Source organism: Oncorhynchus mykiss, chromosome 26 (genome assembly GCF_057628025.1).
Source record: "Oncorhynchus mykiss isolate SJ-2025 chromosome 26, ASM5762802v1, whole genome shotgun sequence".
In the NCBI taxonomy this organism is placed as follows: Eukaryota; Metazoa; Chordata; class Actinopteri; order Salmoniformes; family Salmonidae; genus Oncorhynchus; species Oncorhynchus mykiss.
The window spans coordinates 15,059,595-15,080,547 of record NC_143047.1 but is presented as its reverse complement, the minus strand read 5'-3'; the positions used below and the strand labels follow the sequence as shown (position 1 = coordinate 15,080,547).

At 48.1% G+C, this 20,953-nt stretch overlaps 1 protein-coding gene across 1 annotated transcript in view; it reads left to right on the top strand.

The window, feature by feature from the left end:
• The window catches only part of LOC110506447 (immunoglobulin superfamily DCC subclass member 4), an 89,981-nt gene that overhangs the window by 12,047 nt on the left and 56,981 nt on the right, over positions 1-20,953 (top strand). Inside the window, exons 2-4 of the mRNA XM_036963662.2 lie at positions 10,042-10,362; positions 16,470-16,611; positions 20,324-20,457. Of these exons, the coding sequence (XP_036819557.2) occupies positions 10,042-10,362; positions 16,470-16,611; positions 20,324-20,457 (597 nt within the window). The remainder of the gene's footprint in view (positions 1-10,041; positions 10,363-16,469; positions 16,612-20,323; positions 20,458-20,953) is intronic.

Below are 20,953 nucleotides of genomic sequence, written 5' to 3'. Positions count from 1 at the left end.
AGTCTAGGATAATTGTGTTGTCCCAAAACAAGAACGCAGCTTTTTGAGCTGCGTGTCTCATGTCTGCTGTTCTTTCATGCTCATTGATGCACCTGGCCTCTCCGCTGCCTATCAACTATTCCTATTTCTGCTTGTTTATTCACATTGAAAATGTATGCAGCTTTGAATGCCTGGTATGATTGCTAGTTAGCCTATTGCAGATCTGGACAAACGATCCACCTACCACTATTGTCACTATGAATGATGGATAGAGGGCAGGATAGACAGACTGGTAGACTATACTGACCTTTGGTATCGTACAAAATAGCATGTGGATAAGCATAGTGCATAAGTGAAGTACCAATGCACCTTGATATAGGGGAGGAGCAAGCAGATGAGAGAATGTGGCTAGGATGGAATTGATATGCAGTATATAGTAAAACCTGCAAAAGACCAATGTTAACCAGGGAAAGAAACACACTACCCTCCTACCCTGTGCCCAATAAAAAAAAGTCACAACCCTCCCAAAGCAAAAAAAAAAACATTTTGGGGGGTAAATATTTGTGGACTTTTTTTAAATGAGTATTTGTGCATAGAGTTGTATAGTTTGTGAAGGAGCTCCATGCCATGTTGTCCATTCACCATGGCTCAGTATGAATGCCCAGCAGGGGTCTTCTGGAGTGGACCCAAGGCCCCTTGGCCCCGACTCTACTGCACATGCTCAGATGGATACCTCATAGCCCCCCTACTCACCATCCGTACTGGACAGGCAAAACATCTCTGAGTGATGATAACTGTGTGTGTGTGTGTCTCAGTGCAGTAATATGTTGCGGTTGTGGTTTGTCTCTCTTCACAGGGTGGTTGGTGTGATTAATGTAGCCAGAGGTGGTAGTGTGGGTCATTGTGTGTATGTGAGGTAATGGCTTCCACACAGAATGATCCAGTAAAACCTCTGGCAGTGAGCAGGGAAATGGCAGCAAATGGTTTAATGACTTAATAAGACATAATTAGTGTAAATGGAGGAGAAGAGAGCGGAGCAGTGGAGGTGAGTTGGGGTGACTGAGTGCCTTGGCTACAGCAGCCAGACATACAGCAGGCAGCCCTCTTTTATTAGCTGATGAAAAGTAGGCCAACTCCTCTGTGTTTATTCATCCCAGGATCACCTCTGGATAACAGCACACTGCTGCTTTCAGGTGCTATCTCTTTCTCTCTCTCACACACACACACACAACAAAAAACATATCCCACAAATAGGGACAATGGAGCTTTGTGTGTGTTGTGTTTGTGTGGCAGATGTATGCCAATCGCCAGTAGTGGAGGCTTTGAGAGCATTACACTGCTCTGAGACCGGGGTGGAGTGTCAGCCCCCATTTAATCAAGGAAACAATTCCATCTCCCATTAAGTTAATTAATCCAAGGCCTCGCTCAAAACAGAACCAGAGGGAAACCCACCCGGAACACTACTGGGTGTGTGTGTGTGTGTGGGGGGTGTACAATGCTACGAGACAGTTCTATACGGTACATTGATCGTGGCTTTTCAGCTGGACAACAGGAGATCCACTGGCGTCAACGATACAAAACAATAGATACAAAACCTGAAATATCACTTCTTCTTTTTTTGTCATTAACCTGTTCATTCACTTGTTTGTTGTTTTTTGTTTTTTTTAAACTCTGTTTATTAAGTTTTACACACACACACACACGCAGACCAGCTGGCTGGTGTGTTTACGGACATATACAATCAACCCTTATCCCAGTCTGTTGTTCCCACATGCTTCAAGAGGGCCACAATTGTTCCTGTTCCCAAGAAAGCTAAGGTAACTGAGCTAAACGACTACCGCCCCGTAGCACTCACTTCTGTCATCATGAAGTGCTTTGAGAGACTAGTCAAGGACCATATCACCTCCACCCTACCTGACACCCTAGACCCACTCCAATTTGCTTACCGCCCAAATAGGTCCACAGACGATGCAATCTCAACCACACTGCACACTGCCCTAACCCATCTGGACAAGAGGAATACCTAGGTGAGAATGCTGTTCGACTACAGCTCGGCATTTAACACCATAGTGCCCTCCAAGCTCGTCATCAAGCTCGAGCCCCTGGGTCTCGACCCCGCCCTGTGCAACTGGATACTGGACTTCCTGACGGGCCGCCCCCAGGTGGTGAGGGTAGGCAACAACATCTCCACCCCGCTGATCCTCAACACTGGGGCCCCACAAGGGTGCGTTCTGAATACGTATACGTATACGTATATACTGTACTCTATATCATCTACTGCATCTATGTAATACATGTATCCCTAGCCACTTTAAACTATGCCACTTTGTTTACATACTCATCTCATATGTATATACTGTACTCAATACCATCTACTGTATCTTGCCTATGCCGCTCTGTACCATCACTCATTCATATATCTCTATGTACATATTCTTTATCCCCTTACACTTGTGTCTATAAGGTAGTAGTTTTGGAATTGTTAGTTAGATTACTTGTTGGTTATTACTGCATTGTCGGAACTAGAAGCACAAGCATTTCGCTACACTCGCATTAACATCTGCTAACCATGTGTATGTGACAAATACAATTTGATTTGACAACACTAAACAATATAAATAATGTACTCAACTAGACAAAAAAATACAAATAAAAATACAACTAAAAAAATAGCTTTAAAGATACCATACTTTAGACAAGTTAAACACACCAGGCAGAAGGCTACAGAGGTTAAAGGGCAATCTATAGTGCAGGGACAGAGCAAACACCTCACCATTGTTCCTGTAAACAGTCAAGGGATAAGGGTGGAGAAATGCAACCACTCACAGACAGTCATGGCCACAGACCGACCATCCACTGGACCAAAAATAAAGTTTACAATGCTTTAAAATTAAAAAAAAATAGAACGATTATTGATGTAGGCGTGAACAAAATGTAAAAATAACTGGGAAAAACAAGCTCACACTTCAGTCTCTGCCCGGGCAAGATGAACAAGGCATCCGCGGGTCACAATCAATAAGCACATGGACCTTAATGCCCCCCCAGCAAAAACACAGAGAGAAGCTCCTCCAACCCTTAAGTCACAGGGGGGTCAAATACAGACTTATTTTAGTTTTAGTTGGAATGCCATCAGAGGATGGACTGTTTAAAGTAAGACCGGAATGGAGCCCAAGCCTCATCAAACAGTTTGGGGTTCCCACGTGAATTGAATTGAATTTTTTCTAGTTTCAGAAAGCACAACACATCTCTCACCCAATATTTACAAGATGGGGGAGCTGCCATCTTCCAGTTCTGTAGTATTAGCCGTCTAGCTAAAAGAGTTGTATAAGCAACAGTGTCCGACTGGATTCTTGATAGGGGGGTACCCATGGGCAGTACTCCAAAAAGGGCTGTAAGGGGAGACGGATCTATAACAGTGTCATATATATATCAGAGAAACATTTAAATATTAATTCCTGACAGAAACCTGACAGTTTATGACAGCCCCAAAACATATGCAACAGTGTGGCTGGTTCCACTTTACATCTGACACAGGTAGGATCAAAATCAGAGAATATTCTTCCAAGTTTGGCCCCCGACCAGTAGATACGGTGAATCACCTTGAATTGAATGAGGCTGTGTCTAGTGCTAATAGAGGACGAGTGCACCCTGTGCAGCACAGATTCCCAGGCGTCTTCCCCAAGTTCCTCCCCCAAATCCTTTTCCCATCAAGTCTTTAAAGGCACCAAAGAAGGGTTCTGTAAGTCATGAATGATTGCATATACATCTGAAATTGCGCCCCTAGGAAGCTTGTTCAACTCCAAGATGCTCTCTATAGCTGTATTCGCAGGCCTATGGGGAAATCCAGGTGTGTTAGCTCTGACAAAGTTTCTAGTCTGGAGATAGCGGAAAAAGTGGTATTGGGGGAGATTGAACTTTTCCTGCAGCTGAGAAAAAGAGGCAAATGTATCATCAAAGAATAATTGGGCTAGCGAGGAGAAGCCTAGTGAGTGCCAAAAGCCCCATCATTCAAAGATGGAGGAAAAAAATGTTCTGATTGATTGGGCCTGATAGAGAAAAGCCTCGGAGGCTAAAGGCTAAACGGAACTGATTCCAAATTTTAAGAGCCTGCTTTACAATTGGGTTGACACACCTTTTGCCTAGGGACACTGGGAGAGACGAGCACAACACAGAGGAAAGTGCTGCAGGTTTACACGATTCAGACTCCATCTGGACCCAGAGTGGTCTAGGGCCAGTAGGATCAGTCTGCAGCCAGTACAGAAGGGCTCTGAAATTTGCAGCCCAGTAGTATGTCTGAAAATTTCGGTAGAGCTAAACCCCCCAATGACCTAGGCTTCTGTAAATGTTTTCTACCAATCCATGGTACCTTGCCGTCCCAAATAAAATGCATGAATGTTTGATCCAGTGAAAAAAAAAAAAATGTTGGAATAAAAATGGGTAAACATTGAAATAAATATAAAAATTTGGGCAACACATTCATTTTAATGACATTAATCCTTCCGATAAGAGAAAGGGGTAGCGAATTCCAAAAAGTAAACGATTGTTTCAAACTATCTGCTAGAACAACAAAGGTTTCCTGAAACAAATTTGAATATTTCCTTGTCATTTTTACTCCCAAGTAGGTGAATTGATCCCGGACAATCCTAAACTGAGAACTTGTAAAAGAGCACTTTAAAGCAGCCTTGTTTACCGGAAAAAGCTCACTCTTGCCTAGATTCAGCTTGCACCCTGAGATTGATCCAAACTTTTTAAGAACAGATAGGGCACGTCGCAATGAGGTATCAGGGTTGGAGATAAACAAAAGGAGGTCGTCAGCATATAGCGAGACTTTCTGCTCCCAGCCCGCCCTGATTATACCTTGAATGGCATCATTAGAGCGTAGTGCAATGGCGAGAGGCTCGATTGCCAAAGCAAACAACAAGGGGGAGAGTGGACAACCCTGTCTGGATCCGCGGTGCAAGGGAAAATAGTCAGAGGACAAGTTATTAGTCCGTACCGAAGCCATGGGGGAAAAATAAAGAATCTTTATCCACGCAATGAATTTGGGGCCAAAGCCAAATCCCGAAAGGGCAGCTGTTAGGTAATCCCACTCAATGCGGTCAAACGCTTTTTCGGCATCAAGTGAGACCCCCACCTCCGGGTCCTCCGACGCTGGGGAGTACAGTATATTCATAAGGCGCCTAATATTGAAAAATAAATGCCTTTCTCACAAAGCCAGTCTGGTCAGAGTGAATTACTTGGTGCAGCAAGCCTTCCATACGGATGGCTAAAAGCAAAGCTAGGATTTTGTAATCACAGTTTAAAAGGGAGATTGGGCGATAGGATCCACATTCCAGGGGGTCTTTGTTTTTCTTTAATAGTAATGAAATTGAAGCCTGATAAAGACTAGGCGGTAGCTTTGAAGTGTAAAGAAGGAGTCAATCAGCAAAGGGTCTTGAGGGGATTCAGAGGTGTATAGCGCAGAGTAAAATAGTTTGAATTGATTATTGATCTCTTTATGTATAACTGTGGTGGCACCAGACGGGGTCCTTATTTGTGGGATTAAACGTGAGGCCTCAGATTTACGGATCTGATGCGCAAGGAGTTTACTGGCCTTGTCGCCTTGTTCATAGACTTTGTATCGAGCTCGCAAGAGTAACTGTTCAGCTTGCCTGGTAGAAAGCTCATCAAATTCAGATTGGAGTAGTTGGCGCTCTTTATGCAGATCAGAGGAAGGATCCATAGCATACTTCTCATCCAATGTGGCTATGGACTCGCTCAGGTCCCGAAGTCGCTGAGAGCGAACTCTGTTTTGGTTGGCTGTATAATAAATTATTTGGCCACGTAGGTATGCTTTGAGAGACTCCCATATATGGTACAGCAGGACACACCTGGTGTTGAATTAGTTTCTAGGAATAAGGTGATTTCAGAAGAAATTAAATTGACAAACTCCTTATCTGAGAGTAAAATGGGGTTGAGACGCCATTGATAACACATAGGAGGTCGCTGTGGAAACTCTAGTTCAAGCACTAATGGTGAATGGTCAGAGACAACAATACTCTCGTAAGTACCCCGCTCGAACGATAGGCATACGTTTTTTGTCCAAAAAGAAGTAAATCAATCCGGGTATATGTTTGATGAACATGAGAATAAAAGGAATATACTGTCTATCTGTAGGATGTAGGAAACGCCAGGCCTCAAACATAGCATATTTCTGAAGAAAGGATTGAATAAGTAGGGCACATTTAGATGGGCCTGTATTTGTTTGCGAGTAATTGTCAAGAACTGGGGACATTTTACAGTTGAATTCCCCCCCTAAAATCAACAAATGAGAATCTAAATTGGGAATAGCAGACATAAAGGAAGAAATGAAACGTGTGTCATCCAAATTGGGAGCATAAACACTAGCCAAAACAAGAGGGGTAGAAAACAGTTCACCGTTTACTATGACGTATCGTCCCTTAGGATCAGCAATAACCTCAGAAGCTACAAAGGGAGTAGCTTTATCAACCAGAATAGCAGCACTTCTTGATTTACTATGAAAGTTCGAGTGGAACACTTGACCAACCCAGTCCTTACGCATCCTAAAATGCTCACCAGTCCTCAAGTGAGTCTCTTGTAGAAATACAATATTTGCATTCAAACCCTTTAAGTGTGTCAACACCCTCTTACGCTTCACCGGGTTACTTCACTGGTGTTCCTTGAAATGTACTTGATCGCATTATTTCGTCCCCTCTGGGCATTCCCGTTATTCAACCCTGTCATTAGAGCATAGAATGGAAAAGCAATGAGTGCCCAAAACCCCCAAAATCACTTGTCTCAGAGTAATAATGTACGGTGGTAGATGTTTGGAAAAAGTACAGAAAAGAAACTAAAAAGACAGAATGACAACATTAGAACTGAACAATTCAACCTGCCCCCCCATCCCAGACAATACCTCCCAAACGAGGTACAAGCCTAAATAGAACATGTTCTCTTCGCACAGTATGTCTGTGAGAGTGCGGTCTTAAACCTAAACCCACAGTCCCGCTCTTTAAAGTCGCGTTTTGGTAGTGGATAAGCAGCAAAAAGAAAGATTTTTATGTATTCCCCCCCCCCCCCCAAAAAGGCGAATCCCTTGTGCAAACGGAATGACAAAAGCACCACTTGTAGATGTATATTCCCAGTCTTATAACAGGCATTGAGAGAGAAAATAAGAGAGAGAAAATAAATAAAATGTATAAAGGCTCTCAGCCAAAAATCGAATTTGAAGTAAGGAAATCGTAGTAAGACAATCAAAAATAATAGTAATTATAATAGTAGTCTAGTTGACGCTGAGACAGCTTACAACCAATACCAAAAAACGATGTGTGCGCAACGTTGAACGTTTGCTGGGCATAAATGACGCTCAAAACTTTTAAAATTGAAGTGAGACCCCAAAAACCATGTAGCCTCGGGAGACATTTACTGTTTACTGGGTCAATGCAAACAGATGCAGTAAACAAGTAACCAAAAATATTTTGAGACACTGCGTAAACAAACTGAATAGGTGAGCGAGACAGCCTAGAAACACAGGAGTTAAGTAAAACCTTAATACAATTAAATTAAAATGACAATGCTTGTAAGGCAAGCACACTAGATGGTCAAAACATTGGATCATATCAAATAAGCCTGAATGGTTTTGTCCACTATAGAAGACTAGCCTGTTATATCTAAACATAATTGTACCACAGGTGGGTTACTTACTATCCAAAGTTCGCAAGCAACAGTTGCTGAACTGTGAACATGTTCAAGACGACTTGATGTGACGTTGAATGTGAGCCATAGCCTCATCCGGAGATTCAAATGTGTAGTCTTTACCCTCATGAGATAGCCATAAATGGGCCGGGAATCGCAGTCCATACTTCACACTTGGATGGTCCCGAAGTACTCGTTTGGCCTGTCCGAAAGCTGGGCACTGCCTGGAAACAGTGGGGGAGTAGTCCTGGTAGATGGAGAAGCTCTGTCCTTGAAAGCTCAGAGTGGTATTGCGGGCTCGTCAGAGGATCTCCATCTTCTCATGAAAAAAGTGCACTCGATGAATTATGTCACGGGGCCTCTCCCCATCCCGGGGCTTTGGGCGCAGCGACCGGTGGGCTCGATCAATCAGGGGCTTTTCATCTAAGGCAAGAACATCCTTCAGCAGCCCTGAAACGAAATCCGTGGCGCGATGCATTTCCGCTGACTCTGGGACCTATACAAGTCTCAGATTATTGCCGCGAGAGAATCCCTCTAAACTCACACAGCTCTCCTTCACCTTTTTCAAATCCGCAGCTAGGCGTTTAACTTCAGCCTCCAGGGATGCAGTTAAGTCGGAGACATTAGTAGCGGAGGTCTCCAGTGCTGCAATCGTTGTAGTGTGTGACGCAGTTGTTGTCTTGAGTGATGTGATTGCTGGCACAGTCTCGTTCCGCAGGATGGTTAAATCTGCTTTTAAAGTATCAGAAACCTCCTGTATTCTGGCCTCAATCGTAGCAACCACCTGTGTTTTCATTTCAACTATCTCAGAGCGTAGTAGTTTGATGGCCTCGAATGTTCATTTCAGCGCCGCCAGGCCAAGCCGCACCCCCGGGTAAAGTGTGCGTCCCCGGGCCCTCTGACTCAGGAGAGGGCGGTGATGAGAGCGGGTCTTGTAGGCCGGGTTTTCTCAGTCATGCTTTTGGCCTTATATTTGGTCGACATGCTGACATTCGGAAGCAAAGTAGTCTTGGTTTTTACGGAAAGGGATCACCAAATTAATATTTGAAAATAAATACGGTTCTGCTGCAAAATTCACAAACTTTAAGAATACCACGGAAGCAAACGGAAAACACGTCAGTCGCACATGGCGTCCCTCCTATCCCCCCCGAAATATCACATTTTACATAAGTATTCAGACTTTTTACTCTGTACTTTGTTGAAACGCATTTGGCAGTGATTACAGCCTCGAGTCTTCTTAGGAATGACGCTACAAGCTTGGCACACCTGTTTTCGGGGAGTTTTTTCCATTCTTCTCTGCAGACCCTCTCAAGCTCTGTCAGGTTGGATGGGGAGTGGTGCAGAGATATTCGATCAGGTTCAAGTCCAGGCTCTGGCTGGGCCACTCAAGGACATTGAGATTTGTCCTGAAGCTACTCCTGTGTTGTCTTGGCTGTGTGCTTAAGGTCGTTGGTTTCATCAGACCAGAGAATCTTGTTTCTCATGGTCTGATAGTCCTTTAAGTACCTTTTGGCAAACTCCAAGCGGGCCATTATGTGCCTTTTTTTTTACTGATGAGTGGCTTCCGTCTGGCCACTATACCATAAAGGCCTGATTGGTGGAGTGCTGCAGAGATGGTTGTCTTTCTGGAAGGTTCTCCCATCTCCACAGAGGATCTCTGGAGCTCTGTCAGAGTGACTCCAATCATGTTGTAGAAACATCTCAAGGATGATCAATGGAAACAGGATGCACCGGAGCTCAATTTTAAGTCTCGTAGCAAATGGTTATTTAAATGAAGTATTTCTGTTTTTTTATTTTTTATAAATTGGCAAACATTTCTAAAGAACTGTTTTCGCTTTGTCATTATGGGGTATTGTGTGTAGATTCATTTAAAAAAAATGTAATACATTTTAAAACAAGGTTGTAATGTAACAAAATGTGGGAAAAGGGAAGGGGTCTGAATACTTTTCGAATGCACTGTACAAATCCTCATCTGTTGCTTGCAATATGCTGTGTTTTCGATCTGGGAATAGTCTGACTTCAAAATGTATGATTGTTGGTTGTTGTTTGCCCAACACTTTTCTGGACATATTACAACTCCGTAAACCTGACAGTACACAGGTTGATGAACAGGAGGTGAAGTTCACCTATGCCGCTGTAAACGGGGATATGCATACAGCCAAAGATGAACACTGGAATGTACAAAGTACAGGGAAGAACCTTAGAGCGTTCTAAAGAGAAGCAGTTGTGTTGCGTGTTTTGTAGCACTCCTTATCTCCCTCCTCCATCTCTCACGCGGACCTGTCTCCCCATGCACACTAATCTCAGACCACTTATGTCAGGATTTGGAGTCTAACTCTCTCTCTTCCCCCTTCTCTCCCGCTCTAGAGAAGCCTGTGACGGTGGAGCTGAGCTGTGGGGCGGGGCCTGTCCTCGTGGTGCTGGAACCGGGACAACCTCTGCTGCTGGACTGTCACCTGGGGGCCACGCCCCTGGACACGCCCCTCAACGTCACCTGGCTGCAGAATGGGCTCCCTGTATTGGAGGGGGAGGGTGACTCCCTCAGGACCCTGGCCAATGGCTCACTGCTGGTGCTGCCCACCTCTGTGGATGGCCGGACGCCTCAAGGGGTGGAGGGGGGCTACAGCTGTGTGAGCGCCGGCCCTTTTGGAGCTCTGACCAGCCGCACCATCACCGTTCACCTGGCCAGTGAGTACTACTATTTCTCAGACAGGGCGAGGCTGTGCCCGCTCAACTCCACCAGGGTCAGACTCGCATGGAATGGCATGATGGTCTGGTGTCCCAACATAGGAGCACAGCCACATTCCTCAGGGGGATTTCCGTGCTTGGTTCTCCTCTGTCTCAGACAAGGGTTTGATTGTGTGGCTGGTTAGCCACACCGGTGGTGTCCTGGGAACAGGTATCAAATCAAAGGACATTTTATTGGTCACATACACATGGTTAGCAGATGTGATTGGTCACATACACATGGTTAGCAGATGTGATTGGTCACATACACATGGTTAGCAGATGTGATTGGTCACATACACATGGTTAGCAGATGTGATTGGTCACATACACGTGGTTAGCAGATGTGATTGGTCACATACACGTGGTTAGCAGATGTGATTGGTCACATACACGTGGTTAGCAGATGTGATTGGTCACATACACGTGGTTAGCAGATGTGATTGGTCACATACACGTGGTTAGCAGATGTGATTGGTCACATACACGTGGTTAGCAGATGTGATTGGTCACATACATGTGGTTAGCAGATGTGATTGGTCACATACACGTGGTTAGCAGATGTGATTGGCCACATACACGTGGTTAGCAGATGTGATTGGTCACATACACTTGGTTAGCAGATGTGATTGGTCACATACACGTGGTTAGCAGATGTGATTGGTCACATACACGTGGTTAGCAGATGTGATTGGTCACATATTCTCAATACTTTGTTATGAGAACTTGCACAATTGGTGGCTAACTAAATACCTTTTTGCCCCACTGTGCGTAATCATTATTAAAGTGAGTAGTGATCCATTTATTTAAGTGGCCAATGATTTCAAGTCTGCATGTAGGCAGCAGACTCTCTGTTAGTGCTGGCTATTATACAGTCTGATGACCTTGAGATAGAAGCTGTTTTTCAGTCTCTCGGGCCGAGCTTTGATGCAGCTGTACTGACCTCGCCTTCTGGATGGTAACAGTTGTGAACAGGCAGTGGCTCTGGTGTCCTTGAGGATCTTTTTGGCCTTCCTGTGACATCGGGTGCTGTAGGTGTCCTGGAGGGCAGGTAGTTTGCCCCCGGGGGTCATGCGTTGTGCAGACCTCACTACCCTCTGGAGATCCCTGCGGTTGTAGGCGATGCAGTTGCCGTACCAGGCGGTGATGCAGCTTGACAGGATGCTCTCAATTGTGCATCTGTAAAAGTTTGTGAGTGTTTTAGGTGACAAGTCAAATTTCTTCAGCCTCCTGAGGTTGAAAAGGTGCTGTTGCGCCTTCTTCACCACACTGTCTGTGTGTGTGTGCACCATTTCAGTTTGTCTGTGATGTGTACAGCGAGGAACTTTAAACGTTCCAACTTCTCCACTGCTGTCCCGTCGAAGTGGATATGAGGGTGCTCCTTCTGCTGTTTCCTGAAGTCGACGATCATCTCCTTTGAGGTTGTTTTACTGAAACCACGCTCCGAGTGCCCTCACCCCTGCCCAGTCATGTGAAATCCATAGATCATTTTTTTCAATTGACTGATTTCATATTTTTTTTACATGAACTGTAAGTCTTAAAAATTCTATTTTGGTTCAGTATATTACTCTAGCGTGGGCTATGCTGCAGTAAATGTAGGCCTACCTGTCACAAGAAAAAAAGTGACCGTGATGAGATGATAGGTCTACATGCATTGTGAAGTGTGCTCCATACTGAGATTGACTGTCTGTCCCTGAGCATTGATGATTCATCATGCAGAGAGCAGCGAGAAGGCCGTAGAGAAGGCAGATTTAGACACTCCACTACTGTCCTGTCAATGTGGATGGGGGGATGCTCCCTCTGCTGTTTCCTAAGTCCACGATCATCTCCTTTGTTCAGTTCCGTTGAGTGAGAGGTTATTTTCCTGACACCACACTTTAAGGGCCCTCACCTCCTCCTTGTAGACCATCTCGTCGTTGTTGGTAATCAAGCCTACCACTGTGGTGTTGTCTGCAAACTTGATGATTGAGTTGGAAGAGTGCATGGCCACGCAGTCATGGGTGAACAGGGAGTACAGGAGAGGGCTGAGAATGCACCCTTGTGGGGCCCCCTGTGTTGAGGATCAGAAGTGTCGAGATGTTGTTTCCTACCCTCACCACCTGGGGGCGGCCCGTCAAAGTCCAGGATGTGATTGAGACCCAGGGTCTCGAGTTTATTGACAAGTTTGGAGGGTGCTATGGTGTTAAATGCTGAGCTGTAGTCAATGAACAGCATTCTTACGTAGGTATTCCTCTTGTCCAGATGGGATAGGGCAGTGTGATGGCGATTGTGTTGTCTGTGGACCTATTGGGGCGGTAAGCAAATTGGAGTGGGTCTAAGGTATCAGTTATGGTGGAGGTGATATGATCCTTGACTAGTCTCTCAAAGCACTTCATGATGACAGAAGTGAGTGCCCAAGGGGCGATAGTCATTTAGCTCAATTACCAGTAGGCCGCTCCGTCTGCCTCTCCTGCGGCGACCGTGTTGTTTTGGGTCGGCCTCTGGGATAAGATCCCATGTCCAGGGTGGAGGTCTGAACAAAGGATCCGCTTCGGGAAAGTCATATTCCTGGTCGTAATGTTGATAAATTGATGTCTCTTTTATATCCAATAGTTCCTCCCGGCTGTATCTAATAACACTTGAGATTTTCTTGGCTAACAATGTAAGTAATAATACATTAAAAAAACAAATTACTGCATAGTTTCCTAAGGACCTGAAGTGAGGTGACCATCTCTGTCGACGCCATTCTACCTGTCCACACCGGTGGTATCTTGGGAACAGGTATGCTCCACACCGGTGGTATCTTGGGAACAGGTATGCTCCACACTGGTGGTGTCCTGGGAACAGGCAGGCTCCACACCGGTGGTATCTTGGGAACAGGTATGCTCCACACTGGTGGTGTCCTGGGAACAGGCAGGCTCCACACCGGTGGTATCTTGGGAACAGGTATGCTCCACACCGGTGGTGTCCTGGGAACAGGCAGGCTCCACACCGGTGGTGTCCTGGGAACAGGCAGGCTCCACACCGGTGGTGTCCTGGGAACAGGCAGGCTCCACACCGGTGGTGTCCTGGGAACAAGTAGGCTCCACACCGGTGGTGTCCTGGGAACAGGTAGGCTCCACACCGGTGTCCTGGGAACAGGTAGGCTCCACACTGGTGGTGTCCTGGGAACAGGCAGGCTCCACGCTGGTGGTGTCCTGGGAACAGGTATGCTCCACACCGGTGGTGTCCTGGGAACAGGCAGGCTCCACACCGGTGGTGTCCTGGGAACAAGTAGGCTCCACACTGGTGGTGTCCTGGGAACAGGCAGGCTCCACACCGGTGGTATCTTGGGAACAGGTAGGCTCCACACTGGTGGTGTCCTGGGAACAAGTAGGCTCCACACCGGTGGTGTCCTGGGAACAAGTAGGCTCCACACTGGTGGTGTCCTGGGAACAAGTAGGCTCCACACCGGTGGTGTCCTGGGAACAGGCAGGCTCCACACCGGTGGTATCTTGGGAACAGGTAGGCTCCACACTGGTGGTGTCCTGGGAACAGGTAGGCTCCACACTGGTGGTGTCCTGGGAACAGGTAGGCTCCACACTGGTGGTGTCCTGGGAACAGGTAGGCTCCACACTGGTGGTGTCCTGGGAACAGGTAGGCTCCACACCGGTGTCCTGGGGACAGGTAGGCTCCACACCGGTGGTGTCCTGGGAACAGGCAGGCTCCACACCGGTGGTGTCCTGGGAACAGGTAGGCTCCACACCGGTGGTGTCCTGGGAACAGGTAGGCTCCACACCGGTGGTGTCCTGGGAACAGGCAGGGTCCACGCCGGTGGTGTCCTGGGAACAGGCAGGCTCCACGCTGGTGGTGTCCTGGGAACAGGCAGGCTCCACGCTGGTGGTGTCCTGGGAACAGGCAGGCTCCACGCTGGTGGTGTCCTGGGAACAGGTAGGGTCCACACCGGTGGTGTCCTGGGAACAGGTAGGCTCCACACTGGTGGTGTCCTGGGAACAGGCAGGCTCCACGCCGGTGGTGTCCTGGGAACAGGCAGGCTCCACATTGGGCTGAGGACAGAGAGGGGGAAATGGGGAGAGCAAGAGAGGGATGAAGTGGGTCAGAGAGGGAGGGAAGGAAAAAAAGAGAGAAGGTAGCAAGAGATCCGGCTTATCCCCCCACCCTCTCCACTCACTCTCCCGTAGAGCTGCTTTCATTATCCTCTGTAAAAGTGGCAGTCTTTATTCAGTCATTAGCTTTGTGTAGAATGGGACTGTATCCTCTCCTTTTGTCAGCTGTCACATGCCTATTTATGAGGATGCCTTGTTTGGGGGGGGAACAAGGGGACAATGAGGGAGGGAGGTGAAGAACGAGAGGGATGGAGGGAAGAAGGTGACTGAGGACTTTAAGATGGATGGCGGGAGGGAGGTGGCTGAGGAGTTAGGATTGGTGAAAAGAGAAGGAAGTAGTAGGGGAGGATACGTTGGGGTTGAAGGGAAGGTGGGAGATTTGGGTGGGAGGTGACTGAGGAGTTTGAGATGGTGAAGTCAGAGGCTGTTCTGAGAGAGACTAATAAGTGTGTCCTTCAGAAGGTGTCTGTGGAGGGAGCTGGTAAATGTCATGTGCTGTAGACTGCTACTGCTGTGAGATGGATGGGCTGCTGGAGACAGGCAAGGCCAGGGGCCTGCATGCAATGGGCCTCAACGAGCACACTGACATTGAGCAGAGAGAGGCCCATGTCTGTCTGTCTTTCTGTCTCATGACTTTACCACCACCAATTAGGAGGCAGAACAAGATCACATGAGAGAAATGAGTGACAGTCCTTTGTCTTTAATACTCTAAACATGTTTTATGTGCATGGCTGTTCTGAATGCTCCCTTCATGTGACTTTGTCCAAAAAGCGAGCGAGTCAGTTAAAGAGAGGGAGGGGGGAGAAAGAGGTAAATCGCGGTAGTGGAGGAGGAGGGGAGGAGAGGAGTTGGTGGACATGCCGACAGACGGGAAGCCATGTGTTGTGGTCGGAGAGTACAAGGGGAGGGGAAGAAAGTTGCAATCTGATCACTGAGGGGGCAGAGACAGAAAGAGGGAGAGAGAGGAGGACAGGAGAGAGAAAGACAGGGGGGGCATAGAGAGAACAGGAACAGACAGAGAAGGGAGAGACTAAAGATAAACGTGCTATGGATTGAACTCATATAGAGCACAAGACATGCTAACAGATTTAGTAGATACAGTAATCTATTTCATCTGGTCCATTCACTCAGTAAGTTAATCATTAGCTCAGTTGGCCACAACAGTTACAAGTGCTAGCTTACTTTACAGTATTGGATGACCTGTTATCTATCTAGCTGCTCCGTGGAGCTCTGCTCTGTGTGCTCATTGAGAAACTTTGCTCCATTTGGGCTTTGTGTGTGTGTGTGTGTGTGGTGTGTGTGTGTGTGGGGGGGCATGACAGGTGCTGAGTTTATTTGTGCTGTTAGTCAGCTAATAATATGTGGCTTTCTGAAGAACTTTGCCATGTGAGAATCTTCTCAGAAGTAGTTGTGCTAGATTTATGTTTGGTCGCTAGGTAGGATTAGCCCTTACATGTGTTATGAAGCATGGCTAATGCGTCACATTTTTAAATCAGTTAAATGTTTATTATTAAGTGCATGTCTGGGCCTTTTACAGTCCAATGGAGAAATTAGGAACAACTTCAGGATGTAAGGATGTGACTTTTTCCTCAAGTGCTTTATGTATGGCTTTATGTCTAGTCTGTCACAGCGGTTTGGTGAGAATACCATTTGAAGGTCATCTTGGGTATGTATGTTCAGTTCTTTAGGACTGCAGGCTGGACAGAACAGCTTGCAACCCTGAAGCTGATTGGTGAGGTAGTCCGAGCTCTTGTGTTCCCCCATAATGCCCCAACTCAGTCTGGCCTGAGGTCAGGGGCCCTCTCAGCCATTTAAGACTCAGCTCCAGGACTCACTGCCTCCCCCTGCTGTTAACTACAGTTATTACGTGTGGGCTACGGACTAGCTGACTGCATCTCTCTCCCTGTCTCATTCTCTCTCTCTTTCTCCCTGTCTCTTGCTGTCTGTCTCTCTATCTCCCTCACCTTTCTCCCTCACTCCCAGCGCTGTCTCGTTTCCATCAGGACCCAGAGGCCCAGGTGGTGCCCGTGGGGGGTGCTTCCCGCTTTGAGTGCCAGATAGACGGAGTGCCCACGCCAAGGATAACCTGGGAGAAGGACCAGGAACCCATCCCCAGCCAGCTTAGGTGAGACACACATACACACACACACACGGTGATGCACTCCAGTAGAGCCTGGCAGTAAGTGATTGTCTGTTCTACTTGGTCCCAATGCTGTCCCCTGAGAGAGCTCCAGCCAGACAGTGGAGACTGGATCGGTTCTAAGGTCCATGCTGCCACTGATCATGTGAGGGCTGTGCTCCCTTCTCCACCATTCTACTTCATTGCATAATGGCAGTCAGGGAATATCCTGAGAATTTGGTAGGAAGTTAAATAAAATGAGTACATTTTGGTCTTTTTCAGTAGTGCAGAGTTCAGAGATAAGGGATGGACACAGATCTGTTGGTTTCCTCTCTGTCAGCCAGAGGCTGAAGGTCAGGGCCACAAAGTGCAGCCTGGTCACTTTCTCTCTTCTGTTTGTTCTACTCCCAAATACCCTCCTGCATCTCCCTTTCACATGGCTACAGGCTGATGCCAGTCCAGGGCCTGGGAACTGATGTGCTTTGAATCAAATTGGGTGGAAAGATGACCATAATCTACTGCACATGACTCCGTTCCTTCCCTCTTCGTCCCTGGCTTCTCCTCCCTTCTCCTCCCTGGCCTTTCCTCCTTCCTCCTCCCTGGCCTTTCCTCCTTCCTCCTCCCTGGCCTTTCCTCCTTCCTTCTCCCTAGCATTTCCTCGCTCCTCCTCCCTGGCCTTTCCTCCCTCCTCCTCCCTGGTCTTTCCTCCCTCCTCCTCCCTGGCCTTTCCTCTCTCCTCCTCCCTGGCCTTTCCTCCCTCCTCCTCCCTGGCCTTTCCTTCCTCCTCCTCCCTGGCCTTTCCTCTCTCCTCCTCCCTGGCCTTTCCTCCCTCCTCCTCCCTGGCCTTTCCTCTCTCCTCCTCCCTGGCCTTTCCTCCCTCCTCCTCCCTGGCCTTTCCTCGCTCCTCCTCCCTGGCCTTTCCTCGCTCCTCCTCCCTGGCCTTTCCTCGCTCCTCCTCCCTTGCCTTTCCTCTCTCCTCCTCCCTTGCCTTTCCTCTCTCCTCCTCCCTGGCCTTTCCTCGCTCCTCCTCCCTGGCCTTTCCTCGCTCCTCCTCCCTGGCCTTTCCTCCCTCCTCCTCCCTGGCCTTTCCTCCCTCCTCCTCCCTGGCCTTTCCTCCCTCCTCCTCCCTGGCCTTTCCTCCCTCCTCCTCCCTGGCCTTTCCTCCCTCCTCCTCCCTGGCCTTTCCTCCCTCCTCCTCCCTGGCCTTTCCTCCCTCCTCCTCCCTGGCCTTTCCTCCCTCCTCCTCCCTGGCCTTTCCTCCCTCCTCCTCCCTGGCCTTTCCTCTCTCCTCCTCCCTGGCCTTTCCTCTCTCCTCCTCCCTGGCCTTTCCTCCCTCCTCCTCCCTGGCCTTTCCTCCCTCATTTGAGAGATTTGGCCCTTTTTTAAAATTGAAGTTGCACTTTTTTTCCCACCTGCTCTGTCCTTATCAATCATAGAAAGGCCGGCAGCTGTTTGTTATTGATTTAGATGCATATCGCACACACACACTTATACAGTATACAGTGAATTACTGTTCATGGCTTGCCTCGGAGTGATCATGCGCTGAGTTGACGGCCTGTATATGTTTGCCCTTCAAAGGCCATGGCCCACATATGGCTGGTCACATTACTACTTATTTAGATGTGTGTCTCATGTTGAATGGCCAGGAAAGTGCAGCTTTTCTTCATTGGTTAAACTGACTAATGTTATTATAACGTCCGAGGACCCTTGCTGCTGACCACTCTTGACCACACAGAGTGGAGAAGGGCATCAGAGGAGGGGGGGTGCAGGACCAGTGTGCTAACAACACACAGAGTGGAGAAGGGCATCACAGGAGCGGAGAGGGGGCGGGCAGGACCAGTGCTAACAACACACAGAGTGGAGAAGGGCATCAGAGGAGCGGAGAGGGGGGGCAGGACCAGTGGTAACAATTCACAGAGTGGAGAAGGGCATCAGAGGAGAGGGGGTGGGGGGGGGGCAGGACCAGTGTGCTAACAACACACAGAGTGGAGAAGGGCATCAGAGGGGGGGGCAGGACCAGTGTGCTAACACCACACAGAGTGGAGGAGGGCATCAGAGGAGGAGGGGGGAGGGGGGGGGGGGGGGCAGGACCAGTGTGCTAACAACACCCTGTGCATTGACATCCGGGGCTGAACAGCGGAGAATCATGTAGCGTTACTAATAGAAACCCCCGATTTAAAGCCTCCCTGTCTGCCTGAAAACTCAAATGCACACTCTCACAGCTGAGCAGCACGCACGCCCTCTCACTAGTCACCAGAAACGGTCCCACTCTCACAGCTGAGCAGCACGCACGCCCTCTCACTAGTCACCAGAAAAGGTCCCACTCTCACAGCTGAGCAGCACGCACGCCCTCTCACTAGTCACCAGAAACGGTCACACTCTCACAGCTGAGCAGCACGCACGCCCTCTCACTAGTCACCAGAAACGGTCTCACTCTCACAGCTGAGCAGCACGCACGCCCTCTCACTAGTCATCAGAAACGGTCCCACTCTCACAGCTGAGCAGCGCGCACACCCTCTCACTAGTCATCAGAAACTGTCCCACTCTCACAGCTGAGCAGCGCGCACACCCTCTCACTAGTCATCAGAAACGGTCCCACTCTCACAGCTGAGCAGCGCGCACGCCCTCTCACTAGTCACCAGAAAGGTCCCACTCTCACAGCTGAGCAGCGCGCACGCCCTCTCACTAGTCACCAGAAACGGTCCCACTCTCATGCTCATTTACCCAAGCACTTAACGCTATTGACGTTTCTGCCTCAGCTCTGCTGTTGGCTATACATTTGTGCCTGCCTGACATTATTAGAGGCATCTGGCTCAAAAACGGTCTATCCCTGTGTGACCCATAGGCCAATGCTGAATCAAATGCTGAACCAAGCTGTACAGTGCTGTGATGTTGTGGTACAAATGGGCAGCAGTAGAGATGAGACCCAGACCAGAGACCAGTGTTGTGTGCAGTCTCTCTGTTGCACAGATGAGCTCTCTGTCTGTCTGTCAGGGCATTACTAGTCCATCATCATAGAGTTAAAAGGCTGTGGAATAGGAGTTGAATAGTGGGAAGTCCAGGCCTCAGGCTTGGAGGAACCATCCAGACGGGAGTGGGTGGGTGTGTGTGGAACCTGACCTGTCTTCCATGGCAGCAGAGGGGGAAGGAGGGAGGGAGGGAGAGAGGAAGAGGAGCTGGTGGGTGAAAGAGAGATAAATATTGACAAGAGTCGGCACAACCAGCAGCCATGGCTGCTTGTAAATGCTGTTTTGCAATCTCTCTGACCTAGATTGAGAGCTCTTTGTTCTCTTATATCTATCAGTAAATATTTCAGAATATTTCTATCCAGTCTCTTCTTTTTCCTCCCGTTTCCGTCTTCTCTGTCATTAGGTAGGCAGTAGTGTCATTTCTCTCTTCTTCCTTTCTTTTGTCTACTTTTCATTTAGATTCTACATTTTTGGACGGTGTTATTCTAAATAGCTGTTAGATATAAGGAGAGTGTCGGCTAATGGCTGTCACTGAAGACCTAGTCCTGTATGGTGGTAATGAGCGTGTGCACAGTTGGAGATTACCAGTGAGGAGTTATTATATCTCACTAAGCACACGTTCTCTCTCGCTCTTTTCTCTCCCCCACCCACACACTCTTTCTCTCTCCTTCTGACCCTTCCTCTCTTCCTTTCCATCCTCTCTCTCTCTCTCTCTCTCTCTCTCTCGCTCTCCATCCCTCTGTCTCCAGGTTCATCTCTCTCCCTAACGGTGTGCTCCAGATCTTGGGGGCGGTTAAGGAGGATGGGGGTGCGTACCGCTGTGTGGCCTCCAATTCGGCCCGGAAACGCTTCAGCCAAGATGCCATCCTCACTGTCACTACGGGTATATTATGCTCTCTGTCTCTCTCTCTCTCTCTCTGATGACGTCTGTAGGCAAGTGATCCCTTTGGATGTGCTTGACCCCCTCTGTCTGGGTGTGTTCTTTACATGGACTATTTAGTGGTTGGCTTCCTGCCTATATGTATTTGCTGGAACTCTGCTGGAATGAGAGAGGTAAAGAGACAGAGGCGGCTCCAGACCTATGGTCTCGTGTCTGATATCAGCAGGCTGTAAGCAGCATCTCCACACCCACGTCTCTTCCCGTCTGACAAAAGGTGCACTACTGATGGAGATAAATCCTGGCCTTTAATTGGCTCCGTCAGACTTCGGTGTCTGTGGAAGGTCTACGTCTAGATCTGCTTCTATGTGAGCGTTAGCACACACACACACACACACAGAGAGAGAGGCAAAGACACACAGACCGTCTAGCATCAGAAACATGTTTGAGTTTTAATAACTATTGGCCCTATTGAGCTTGTTGCCTGTACACAAGACTGAAC